Here is a 13,677-nt window from a genome sequence, read left to right on the forward strand (position 1 = left end):
CCGACTTAAGTTCACCAATGAATATTTTACACAAACATCGACTTAATTGAGAAAAGAAAGATCTCAGCTGTTATTCAACAAGGATGCACTTGTTCGGAAAACAGTTATTTGGCAAAGATAAATTGATGTAAAAGGTATTGACAAAATCAGTGTGATTTTAAATGTAATGAGTGTGAATCTTGCACCTTCATGTTGTGAATATGATCAGGGTCTGCCAGTCATGCAATTGTACTACACGACTGTATTATTAATAGAAGAACTATGATAGACCCTCAATATTAACAATGTGAAAAAGTAACTGAAGCGGAATAAAAGCTACAAGAAAAAGTCACCATGAGAATTGAATTGATTGTAAAATACCAAGATGCATGTTTGCTGATAGGCGATACCTGTAGTCTTGCAGCAATGGCAACTGTTGGTCATGGTGTGGGTAGAATCATGCCAATGACAACCATCTCATAATAAATCATCTGCATATTGAAATTTAGTTTCTCCTAAAATCGTTATTTTGGCTATTAGTTAAACTAATATCATGCTATCGCTACATTCAAGATGAGTGGCAATACTCCTAATTAACAATTTTCAGTGTATTTGACATAAAGATGAAACAGGAAATAACACCTTTTTTGATATATCAATTCAGAGCCAGAGATTATCACATGTGAATGTATAAATAGACTTGACTTTTATACAAAATTAAGTGATGATACAAGTGCAAACAGAAATAACTGTGTTATCATCATTATACAGTTTAATCTGGAATTTACTTCTATCTTCTGCACATAAAATTATACAACAAATAATTTAATATATAGATATAGGTGCCAGACAGAATCTGACTGACATCTGGAAGAAGCGTGATAATAGTGCCAAGAGATATAAATGGAGGAAATCTAAACCTTTATGCAAGCTATACTTAACCTTTAAATATGAGAATCTGTTTACATATATAGCTGAATATTCAATTGGAATGGTATATCAAACTAACCATTCCCATGTCAAGGTTAGGCTTATTTTTAATATAGCAAAATGGTTATGGAAAAATATTAACTCATTGCATAAAGAGAAATACTATATTTTGATAATAAAAGGTAATATGAAGTGCAAAAGTCAGCATACATGTCCTGGAAAAATACATATATTAACAACATCTAATGATATTAACAATAGCTAAAATACGGAGCAGCAACTTTCAATGAACGAACAATTACGTTTGTAAACTTTGCTTTTTGAAATGAGAAGAAAAACATTTACATTGTCTTCCTTTGTGAAAAGACGGCAAGATCAACTGACACAAGCAATATATATTCTAGAAGATGCTAATGAACAGGGACAATTTTCTCTTTTGAAAAGTAAATAAGAACAACTGAATGAAATCAAGATGAAGAAATAAAAGAAGGTATAGTAAGATCACATGCAAAGCTGACTAAAGATGTTATTTTTTGCACTTAGGAAAATAGTGATAATATTAAGTAGATGATGCTTGGTCTCAGGAAACATATCAACTATAAGGAATCAAAACGCCTTGTAGCCAATTACAGCGGCCAACCCCGAAGAGACCATCTCACCGGTACAGAAATTTCTCATGGATTCCATATGAATCAGTATGGAAGAGATAATGACTGAAAAACTTACGGAATCAGACAATTTATTCCATATCAATTCCGTAAGTACTTCAATGCAAGTGAAAATTCCATATGGAATAAAGTTGCAACTTTAATCCATAAGCACTTTTTTCCTTATGGAAAGCAAGCTCATGTGTCATAGTATAACGGAAAATACTCTCTGAAGAATTAATAATCAAACTATCTGATTCAAATAGAAATGTTGTTGTTATTGTTGTTCTGGGTTTAGTTCCATTTTTCAGTACAAGATAGACTATTTATGGCGGCCAGTATTAATGGTGGAGGAAGAACCCTGGAAAACCACAGAAAGAACCACCGACCCACGAGAAGCTACCGGCAAACTTTCTCACATATCCACATTGGCCAAGCCCGAGACTCGAACCCACGCAGACAGAGGTGAGATGTCAGTGATCCGTGATGGAGAGCACTTTAGACCACTCGGCTACTCGAGGCCCCACAAATAGAAATGTTGGTGGGAGCTAGAGCACATGTATATGTCAGCATAGCTGATGTGGACGAATGAATTTATACTCAAATTTTAAGAAAATACATGCATGTCAGTTTTCTTTAATCTATTTCCACAGATTTTAAAAACAGGCAAAGACATGATAAAATGTAAACATGATCATAATATTAATATCTGGTAGTACAAGCATAGATGAATCTTTGGACTTAGAAAATTTGGTGTAAGGTGGATTTTGGATTTGATCTGATGTTTACTCTGAAAAATATTATTTTTTTTGCTTCCTATTAAAATATGCTCTAAAATATTCATACCCTAGTGAAAATGTGACTGAAATTTCAGCAAATTCACAGTGAAGATTTCTTGACATTCACTTAAATGTCCTTATTTTCACCAAAATTATGGTATTTTAAGAGATTTTACCAAAATTTCTGCAAACATAGTCATATTTTGTGATTGTAATATCACTGACATTTCAATAAAAATATCAATAAGATATAATAAAATTTATTTTTTGTTTCTTGTAAAATTTGAATGATTTTCAGCAACATTTATATTTCCTGTTTCTGATAGCTGCAATTTTATTGTTAATTTTTGGAACAATATCTTTCTTTTCACATCTTTCCTTGTTATATTTCATTTAAAATTGTAGTTGTTGTTTTTGTTGTATTTTTCTTTAAATTCAGTTGGATTTAACTGCCCACAAACAAGTTTTCTCTTGTTCTCCTTTAAACCAGAATTTTGCTTTTCTCCTGATCTGATTCTTCTATTTTCTTCAATGTGGACCCTTTAAAAAAAATTCTACTAAGTGTTTGTTCCATTTATTATTTAAAAGATGATCGCTGTAAAGAGCATTCTGATTGGTCAAAATTTTGTACTTTCCCAACAAATTGTCGCGTAACGGAAACTATGGGAAAATCAGCATGCTTGCTAAACATGGCGATTCGAATTTTCGAGTGGGATACAGGTTTGAATAACCATTAGAAAAATGTGCAGCAATGAGAATAGCTTGAATGCAAAATCAATGGGAATGTAATTGGGCAATCTGAATAAAAAATGAACGCCAGATCTAACATTTTACTTTTTGTGCCATACAGAGCTTTACAGTTGTGGCTAACATGCTAAATATGCAAGGAATTGAACCAGAATGATTTTGAAGCTATATAACTCCAAACTAATTGACATCCAAATTTTAAGGAGGGACAACGTATAGATCACTGGTTGAAATTGTTGCCAGATACCCATGTCTATCAAAGATAGTCATATCTTTGCGGAGTTTTCTTGGCCAATATCGTGAGTGGTATTATTGTGTGTATTATCAAAATATTCTAGGTGTGTTAGAATTCAGTGTAAAATAAGAGTAACTATATCATGATAAACACTTGTCACAGTGGCTGCTTATGGAACAAGGACTAATTCAAGAGACCACAACAACATCATAGTTTGTACGTTAATCAACAATCAAGTCTGCAGTACAACATTGACATAAGGCAGGCTCCTTGCATTTCCTCTTTTCATAATCGATGTCTCAGATGGGTGTTTTTCTGTAATTTTTCATCATTTTCGCAGTTGAATTTTTCAATGCAAGATAATGTTTTATATTTATATATGTATATGTGTTCACAGATGCCTGTACCTGTGTTCCAGGCTTGATACTTGGAATTTTAGAATCAGTTATTTAGTGTCAAGCCAGATTCTTCACATCATGCTGTATATACTGTATATATTGTACATAACAGATAGAAGGCCTCAGGGTAGATTAGTTCTGTAACTAAATGAGTTTCCTTCTCGAAATAAAATCTTTATTGTTATTATTATCATTAACTCCCATATATCTTACCTTGGATGTCATATGATTGCAACATCTGTATACATTTTTTCAGGTACACTGAAATATCACCTTGGTTAATGAAGTCCTGTTTAATTCATATACATTATTTATTTGAAACCTTTTGAAATGTCTGAAAAACTACTGAAACTTCAGTAAAATACAATATAATGATCAAAAGTTTAGTGAAATCTCATGAAAGATTTAGTAAACTATCAAAATACTTTTAATGAAATGCTAGAGTCTTGCCAAAACTTAAGTAAAAGTTTTAGCCAAAATTTTGTGAAACCAGTGAAAATTAGTGAGATCTCACCACAATTTCAATGAAAGTTTTGGTCAAAATATTTGCGAAACATCACCAAACTTACCGTGAAATGAAAAAGACTTAAATGATGCCATCATGGACTAGGTTTTTTATACAAGAAAGAAAATGAGGACAAGAAAAACCTAAATCTTATTTGATATTTGTCAAAATAAAATTTGTAATCCATTTTAAAAATTATTGTGAATATTTATCATTGATTCCCAATAATGTCTAAAATTCGTTAGGCAGTTAAATAGAAACCTGAAGCAAATTTTTTATGGTTTAGGCAGAAAGCGCTTCGGAAACCTGTCTGAAATCCGCCTTAAGTCTGCCTGGAAAATTTCGTATGGGATGGACTATTACCAACTTCTATATAAACTTTTTACAAATTCCATATGGACCATTTACAAATTCCATATGGTATATTTCCAAATTCCATATGAACTATTCACAATTTCCATATTAACTATTGCCAAATTCCATATGGATTATTCACAAATTCCACATGGATCATTGCCAAATTCCATATGGAATTTTATTTTTTTTTCCATATGGAATTTTATTTTTATTCCATATGGACAATATTCAGATCTCATGGACTAATTTGCATAGTCCATGGGATTTTCCATAAAAAGTATGTAAGGAATCCATAACATTTCCATTTGGATACAGTGAAATCCATGAGTGGATCAGCTATACAATAAAAAATGTCCATATGAATATTTCTGTAAAAGTATGTATAGAGTCCATATCCAGTCCATATGGAAAATTCCCTAACTCCACTTATTTCAATATCAAACATGGATGAACCAATTTTCTGGATTTTTCAGCAACAATAATTTTTCCGAAGGTTTTGCTTTTATACCATACGTCTGTATTTTAAGGGGTATTTTTGTAAGACTTACAGCAAAATTGTAAGGATTGGCAGGTCTGCAATTAAGAAGCAGTGTGTCTAGTTCACATCAGACTTTACAGTAGTTTGTTCATAAGTTATAAATGCCCCCTTAACAGATTGTACCTTAAAAATATTTCACCCACAACAAGGAAAAAGATCTTTAAGAATGAGTTCACCAAAACAAATACATGTATATGTCAACATTGGAGCACACTGCATACCTTGACATTCTATGGACATAAATTATATAACCTTTTTAAATGTATGCTAAATAATAGTTTTAACATTATGCAGATTGAATCCGGTTGTATTCAAAATGAATGATACATTAATAAAAAATATATATTTTGTGAACATAATTATTTGCAGATTAGTAACATTATTTTTTAAAGATTTTACAGACTTTATCTTACCATGTAGTTATATACTAAATTCAAAAGCAGTTATCAGTTTAAGTGTACTTTGATGATCTGTTTCACTTGTTGGCCAAGAGAACATTTCATTTAGACCAAACATCCACTTTTGATTTAAATGATGGTACAATTAGTAATGTTTGGTATACTTTCTTTCAATAACTTGTTTAGCTGATATAATTACTTTGTAAAACAGCTTATTGTTATTTATCACGCCAACATCATGGGTATTTAGAATTTGTCTTACAAGAAATTCAAATTGCATAAAATGTAAATCTAGTAAATATAATCTAGGCCAATTTAAATACATGCACATGTAGCATATAAACAACTATACAGCCACATGCTACTAGGATACTAAATATCAGAGTGAATTGTTTCGTGAAACATGTTTGTTGACAATGGAATATAGATCAAATAAGGACTACCGTATTTTATATATACGTTTTAGTTGTTTTCTAACGGGATTTGACTGACACATGAATTTTCTAACATATGATCGAATACTCGAATTCATAGATTTTTCATATGCATGTATATTATTTAACACATTGTGGAGTGTACTACACAAATGTAAGTATTTATTTTCAGCCCCTCCCCCATTTATCTAAATATCCGATCATGTCAACAATATTACCTTGGTCCCGAGGATGTCAAGATAAATGAATGGTACTGTAATATGAAAATGGCGACAAAATATTAAGGTTGGTGATTTTTTGGGCGACAACGTTTTTAAAGCCATCGCCATCCATGAACTGAATAAGATTTATGTTCAATAACTGTGTAACAATATAAAGCAAGCAATACTTACATGTTCTCACATTTATGAAAAGGCGTACCAAGACAACTAGTGTCACGATTTCCACTGCTGACAAAACAAAAACAGTTATCATCACCACTGAGCCCATGTTTTCTCCATCCCTGTCAGCTGAAGCTAAAAGATAAACTATGTCCTATGAATTCTAAACTATGGTATTATCAGCAAAAAAAAAAATCAAGATTTCTATAATATGTTCATTTTTTTACGAAACATGCATTTTGTGAAAAGAGTCGTAATTTCTACCTTTTGCAAAGGGTAGACTTTGATATATATATATATATATATATATATATATATATATATATATATATATATATATCACAGCTGTAACTCGAATGGCAGTAATATTTCCTTAAAAATGTAATCCAAAAGAAATTGTCAGTATATATATATATGCGCTTTTAATTGCTCACCAATTCAAGATGCTGAAGCTATTAAGGATCATGCATTTTTCCAAAGTATATTTTGACAAGACATGTCTTTGATTGAGAAAATGGAATTCACGAGCATTTGTGAGGACTTGCAAATACCAGCTGCTATTCAATATGTCAATTTGAATTCATAGATAATTAAAACAAGAAATAATGCATGTTCACACAAATACGAGACATTGCTATGTTTTGTGTAATCAAATCATATGTTAATTTTTTTCATGAAATATGGCTTTCTTGATTGTATGATGATATATCTTTAAGATTAGTAAAATTTGTGTTATTCATACAAGTACCCTCTCCCCTCTCTCAAATTATTATCTTTTTTACCTGTACTATTTAAATGTTATGTTATCAACTTAATGACTGAGATCATGTCACATCAACTTCTGTCATATGACCACAAAATAAACTATTTACAAATACTATGTGTGCTGATTTGTAGCCGATAATATTGAATTAATAATGTAATCCATAAAGAAAACTGTCAGTGGCAAAATGTGTTTATGACTGCTATCGCTAAGTTAGATGAAAATTGACAGCTTCTTCAGCATATCCATTTATCAGAACTTGTGCCACATATAGTTAAATGTCTGAAAATGTTGACCATTTCACAGATATGCGAAGCACAAGCTATGCCTGATATCAATGTAACTATGTTATTTGTAATTAATACTAATTATAAATAGCTGACCATTATAGCGCTTGGCATGTCTGTACTATTGTCATTTCTACTTTTGTTCGGTCTATCGAGGGATTACATTCTAACCAACTGCCCTGTATTCCTTATTTTAGTGGTGAATAATGAACCCTTTCCGAATTTGCAATTGCAAGAAAAGGTTTGTTTGAGTTCTTTAATTGTCTCAATACGATAGATATTGTACATATCGGCTTTCCTGTGTTGGATTCTTCGCCGTGATCCTCTTTATAGAATTTTGTCATGTTTTAATTTACAATTTTATGCTGAACAGCAATCATTATGTGTGTATATGTGTGTGCATGTGTGTGAAACACGCATTTTAGAAAGCGCTGTCTTGTTGTATCTGTTATTATAGTATTCTCAAGAGCAATTAAATCACTGATAAAGAATCCACTAGAACCGGAAATCTTATGTTCCTAAGCATAAGTGTTATATGTGGCAGGTATCTGGTGTGATTCATGGATTTCTGCGAAATTACAAAGCAGTTTTAGAAATGTTTATCTTATAGGCAGAACTAATGTGCTGTCTATTAAGTTGTGACATTATTATTATAAATATTACATGCAGTTGTTCTGAATTTTTTTTATCATTTACACTTTTAATCAGGCCTCAATATCATAAACATAAGTATATCATTAAGCCATCACCTAGGACATATGACTGGCTAATTTTAAGTCATACTGGTTTTTAAACATAAATTCAAGAATACAATTCAGCTTATATTATAATTTTTAAAGAAACGTTTGGCAGAATAAAAACCAGGTCAAGGAAGTATTTGGAAATAGTTTAATATACAACATATTTTCATATCTCAGTAAGTTTAATAATAATAAAGTTTTTTTCCTCAGGAATACCTTTCTCAATATATTTATCTTCGTGTGTAGAAAATAAGGAAGTCGATGCACAAAACATCAATGGATCCCAATTATGGCACATCATATTTGGTCCTTTTGGGCAGCATAACACGAGTTCATTATACCATGAAGAGATGACCCTCAAATAACTTTCATTACCCTGTAAAGATGAATTCACATTGATAAAATACACCTATAAATAAGTTATGAATAAAATATTTCATGGTTTTGACCACAATCAAATTATAGACCGATATTTGCAAAATAATGGAATGTACAGATGATATACTATTAATTCCATGGAAAACATTTTTAATGGTTTTGGTTTTTAAAAAGAAACACATTGTTCATCGTTACTTACATTCTTAGTTCACTGAATGAGCCCCATTCGCTCCAAGGAAGATACATTATTTGTTGCGTCTCTAAAGTAATAATTGAAGCCATCCACACATAGGTTTCTCGTATACAAATATCACATAAAAGGAACTTAGAAGGCAGGTCAAAGGATAAATAGTGAATTTGGTGATTGGATATTTATTGATAGTTATCTATGTGTGAATGCAGTTTTAATAAGAAGGAGATTATGGTTAATAAACGGTTTCCTGACATGCATTTCTTTATGAAAATCTGTTTGGAACACTTCATGAAATGGTTTCGAATATTATTTGAAACTTGCAGAATATTGTTGTTAATGAACAACTACATGCTGTAATAGTACCTCTTTAGTAAGGGGGTTTCAATCCTCGGCCATGAATGACCAGCCAATAAGATACCATGGAGATTAATGACAGAGTAGATGCTATAATCAATGAGTTTAAATATACTTCAGATTGAACCCCAACCGAGTCATACCAAAGTCTTACAAAAATGGTACTAACAGCTGCCTTGCAAGGCGCTCAGCATTAAGAGGTTAGTGTTAGGACTGGTCGGCCTGGTATCAGGATACTGTGACTTGGTGGGACATCATGCTACATGTCTGCGGCATGATGCCCCAGTGCTAAACATCACTATAAACTGCCACACTTCAGATATCGTGGTTAAATGACTGAAAAATTGTTAAAGCTACGTTAAAAATCCTAATCACACAGACACATATTTCAGATCCTCTCAGTACAACGATTTGGACATTACAAATAGAAATTGGTCAAATTTTAAGGTTACAGTCTACATAATGTACCTTACTTTATGTTGCAAAATATATGAACACTTTCAATGAACATGAATTTATTATACCATGAAGAAATGATCTTCAAATACCTTTCATTATTCTGTAAAGAAGCATTCACATTGACACAATAAACCTATAAATATATTGTTCTCTCATTTCTAATCGAATCACGTGTGTAAAGTTCATTGCTGTCAGTAAAGCCTTGATAAAGCATATAGAGAAGGGCTAGTTTATGACTTCAAAATAAGGAACTACCGGTAAACTTCTATCATGGCAACTAAAAATTAGGTGGCATACCACTGGGTCTCTTCTTCCAAAAATTCTCCATTCGTGCAATAACTGCTGTCCTCCACAAGAATTTGTCAAACAAGATATAAAATACTTCGAATGGACTGTTATATTTGGTTTACACTGGTATGTTGGTGTTTCTGTAACAAGACAATTATGTGTTAATATATTATATATTAATACGCATACATTTTAGTTTCAAGCCTTCACCAACATTGACCTCAACTCCATGGACAGTATTTGGAATAAGAAACTTCCACTGTCATCTTCTCATCCTCATGGATGTTCCTAACATTACCCACAGACAGTTTGGATGAAGTCTAGGTTACAACAGAGTCCATATTATCTAAAAAATTGCTGACTCCTTCTTTTAATAAAGATCTGCATCCTGAATGCTAAATTTTCAAAAAGAAAAAAATATTGCAATGAATTCCATGTCTAGCGGTATCTTACGTTTTATCTTCACTAACTTTCTTTATAGGAAGTAAGGGTTTCATTAATAAATCCATAACAAAAATATAGACACAATTAGGCCTATGATGAGAACACGTATAATACACACCATACACAGTGAGAAACATTGTCTGAACATTTTGAGTATGCTCCCCAGCTAGTTTGGGATAGAAAGTATATTCTCCAGTATCAAGTGCTGACACTTTTTTCAAGAGTATCCCTTGTGTTCCTCTTTGCTCAACTCTGTCCACATAAGAAGATGATACGATAAATCCTGAAGACTCAGAGTAGTAACATATCTGCTTTGTCTTCTGGTAGAACCATTGGATCTGTGTTACTTTTTCATTTTCTTCTAAAGAATAGTTCAACACTAATAACTTGTCTTGACCTTCACAGGATGTAGTGTCCAGTTCCTGTTTAAACCATGCTAGTTCTAAATACAACAAAAGAAGTTGAATAGTAAATGTTCAAACAATAGAAAATATTCAATAATTTAATAGCTTTTACATGCATGATGTATTTTGGTAGAATACCCTACAAATTTTTAGATATGATTCAATTCTTTTTCTCTCAGGTCACAATATAACTGAAGAAAAATCTCGTACAGAGTTTACAATATCTGCATAATACATGCTTGAGAAACATATATATATTAGTCTGCAAAATTTGTAAATATAACATAGACATGATTACTGTACATATAGCGAATGCAACAGTTTTGCCATTTCGTATACAACTTAAGTCAGAGTTATGAAAATTTCAATAAAAGAATTTATGTTCTTACTACTGAATCCACAATTTACTATATAAATAATGCAAATAATTACACATTATAACTGGTAAGTTTGTATTTTACCCTAATATGTTTCCTATCTGAATAGAAAGTGGCATACTTCCAAGTTCTCTGCAGTTGATTTCCTTAGACTCAATACACAGCAGATATTTGGATTTGGATAACATTTCTTACATTTCCGCAACTCACACAAATATGTCGAATTTTGAAGTAGCAAGAAAGATATTGATTGAGGATTTGTCTGGAATGCTACACATAATATTTTCTGCACACATAATTAAGATTTTTAATGTCATTGATACATAAATAACATTTTGGAAAACAAAACCGGTTCAGTTAATATCATCATTTATGAATATGATTCAGATGACTTTTTTTTAAAACTCTTAGCACATTAACCCCTAGCGACGACTTAACTGGGCAGGAGGTAATAACCTACTGCCAAGCTCTGTAGCGTCATTGTCATGCATGATACACTAAAGTGGGTGGTATTATAGAAAGGTACACAGATGTAGCTCTACAATGATACCAAATAATCTGGAATATGTAGTTGCACTACAAAATACAAATAAAAAAACCTCATTTTTTGGACCCGACGTTTTTTTACCCAAAATTCACCCGTGTTCAGAATCCGATTTTGGTTAAGGATTTGAGAAATTTTGGTCTCACATCTAAGGCAAACCAGTATGAACTGCAAACAGACAGATGAGCCTTTGCAAAAAGTAGGATAAGATGGGCATTTGGAATAAAGAGTGGTCTCCATACAAAAATAATGGCTCCATTTAGCCAAAAAAAACAACAAAACAAACCATCCAACTTTTATCCTTCTGCTCATGTGCGAGTCAAATAGCCAATGCAAAACGATGTTTCTAACTCAACTGGGCAGTATGTTATTGAAAGATGACTAGGGATTTGGTGTTTTCGAGTCTATTCTGAAATAGCTTTCAAAATGTGTTTCCTACTTGATTTTCAGGCGAAAATGACAACAAGCTCCAGGGGTTAATGTGCTAACTGCCATTTAGATATGTCCCAAAAAATTATGTGTGCAACGTCAACTGTTCACTACAATAATATACCTTATAAAAAATACTATAAAATCTTGGAACTACTGTAATATTTTTCAAACAGGATATGTACGTTTGCTCCAGAATGATGCAGATGCTTACGTATTATGTGAAGATCTACATTACTTCTCAACTACTTAGATCTATAAAAAAATTCACTAGTAACTGGAAAATGTATGAAAGAGGACGCATTTTGACCTGTATACATTAATAAAGGTTTAGAGCTGTATAACGTATGTATCATGGGGGTTTAGAATGAGAAGACTGGGTTTCTCAATGGTATGTACTGTGCCCAATTCATGCATAGTAACTGTTATGATGTTCTTTTCCCTTAGTATTAAGTGGTTATGTTATAGTGGAAAGAACAACCGTATAAATAATGTACAGGTATGTTTGTATATGGGACACTTGGAACCACCCCACCAGTTACCTGAATAAACTGTGAATGGCTGTTATACCAATATTATGTTGCATGCAAATAATAAAGTATATAAATATGCTACTGATTTTTTTCTTATTCCTATGCCTGACAGTTGTTGTGCTGAACAATAAATGTGCATTAATGTTAGATTAAAAACTACACATTGCAGTCATTCTTATTGAAGAGTTGCATGAATTCTTCTAATACCGTATATTCAAGCATATCCAAGATGAAAGAAACAAGAATGAAGGGTCAATGATACTTCTCTTACATACTATTCATAAGTCAATTCCTGTCTGATTAATGAGTTAAAGTGGCCTGTGAACATACACCTGAATGATCAGCTACATGCCTGATTTTTTGTATCATCAGGTCTGGCAGCACATCTGTAGACTCTAACCTAGTGCCTTAGAAATGTTGTCCTTAAAATTTTAACACTGAATAAAAACACTCAATACGCAAAAAGAAATATCACCCAGGGAATCAATAGTCTCTAAAATTGTTTGAAATAAGTGAATGTTTAAGATTCCGGTCAGGGTCATCTCAAAAGATTATCTTATCTAGAATCTAAATGAATAGTAGCAACAACTGCTTGAGGAGTTGTAAGAAATCAGACACATTTACGATTGTTGTTCATGTGGCAGAAAAGTGCTTTAGTAAACACATTCATGTGAAGGAATCGAGAAGTAAAACGAGCACTTTCTTAACATTCCTTGTGCCAATTTCCATTACATATGAATTTGATATAATTAATTAAATTTCACTACAATACTAACAATATCATTCCAGCAATATCTCTTTTTCAGAGATGAAAGGATATTTCGTTCAATCATTCATTGATCTGCTGCTTTTTTAGTTTTCCATAACTATGATTTATAATTATTTGAAATGAAATTGAATGCCTAAAGCCTCTAGCTATCACATTCCTGTTATATACGCATCACCAGATATTCTGCTTACCCACTGTCATCCCGATCATCACACAGAGCATCGTTGCTTTAAGCGTTGTCTTGCCATTCATTTCAATGCATATACTAGTAGAGCCTGTGACTACAAAGTTGACATGATGCAATTAATTTTTATTCATCGGTGAAAGAAATTCAGATATGACACAACTAATCAAATAGAATACAAATGTAACAAATCTTGTGATCAAA

At 32.1% G+C, this 13,677-nt stretch overlaps 1 protein-coding gene across 13 annotated transcripts in view; it reads right to left on the reverse strand.

The window, feature by feature from the left end:
* LOC149774226 (uncharacterized) overlaps positions 1-13,677 on the reverse strand; it is a 91,976-nt gene that overhangs the window by 29,273 nt on the left and 49,026 nt on the right. For all 13 annotated transcript variants that reach the window (XM_089945666.1, XM_089945663.1, XM_089945674.1 and 10 more), the window contains exons 3-7: positions 13,481-13,570; positions 10,352-10,675; positions 9,799-9,929; positions 8,334-8,493; positions 6,340-6,462 (exon numbers count right to left, since the gene is read on the reverse strand). In XM_089945666.1, the coding sequence (XP_089801792.1) occupies positions 6,340-6,462; positions 8,334-8,493; positions 9,799-9,929; positions 10,352-10,675; positions 13,481-13,541 (799 nt within the window). In that variant the 5' untranslated portion in view covers positions 13,542-13,570. The remainder of the gene's footprint in view (positions 1-6,339; positions 6,463-8,333; positions 8,494-9,798; positions 9,930-10,351; positions 10,676-13,480; positions 13,571-13,677) is intronic.

The sequence above is a fragment of the Sinohyriopsis cumingii genome, unplaced genomic scaffold (assembly GCF_028554795.1).
Source record: "Sinohyriopsis cumingii isolate HCF-2022 unplaced genomic scaffold, ASM2855479v2 utg000379l, whole genome shotgun sequence".
NCBI classification, from domain to species: domain Eukaryota; kingdom Metazoa; phylum Mollusca; class Bivalvia; order Unionida; family Unionidae; genus Sinohyriopsis; species Sinohyriopsis cumingii.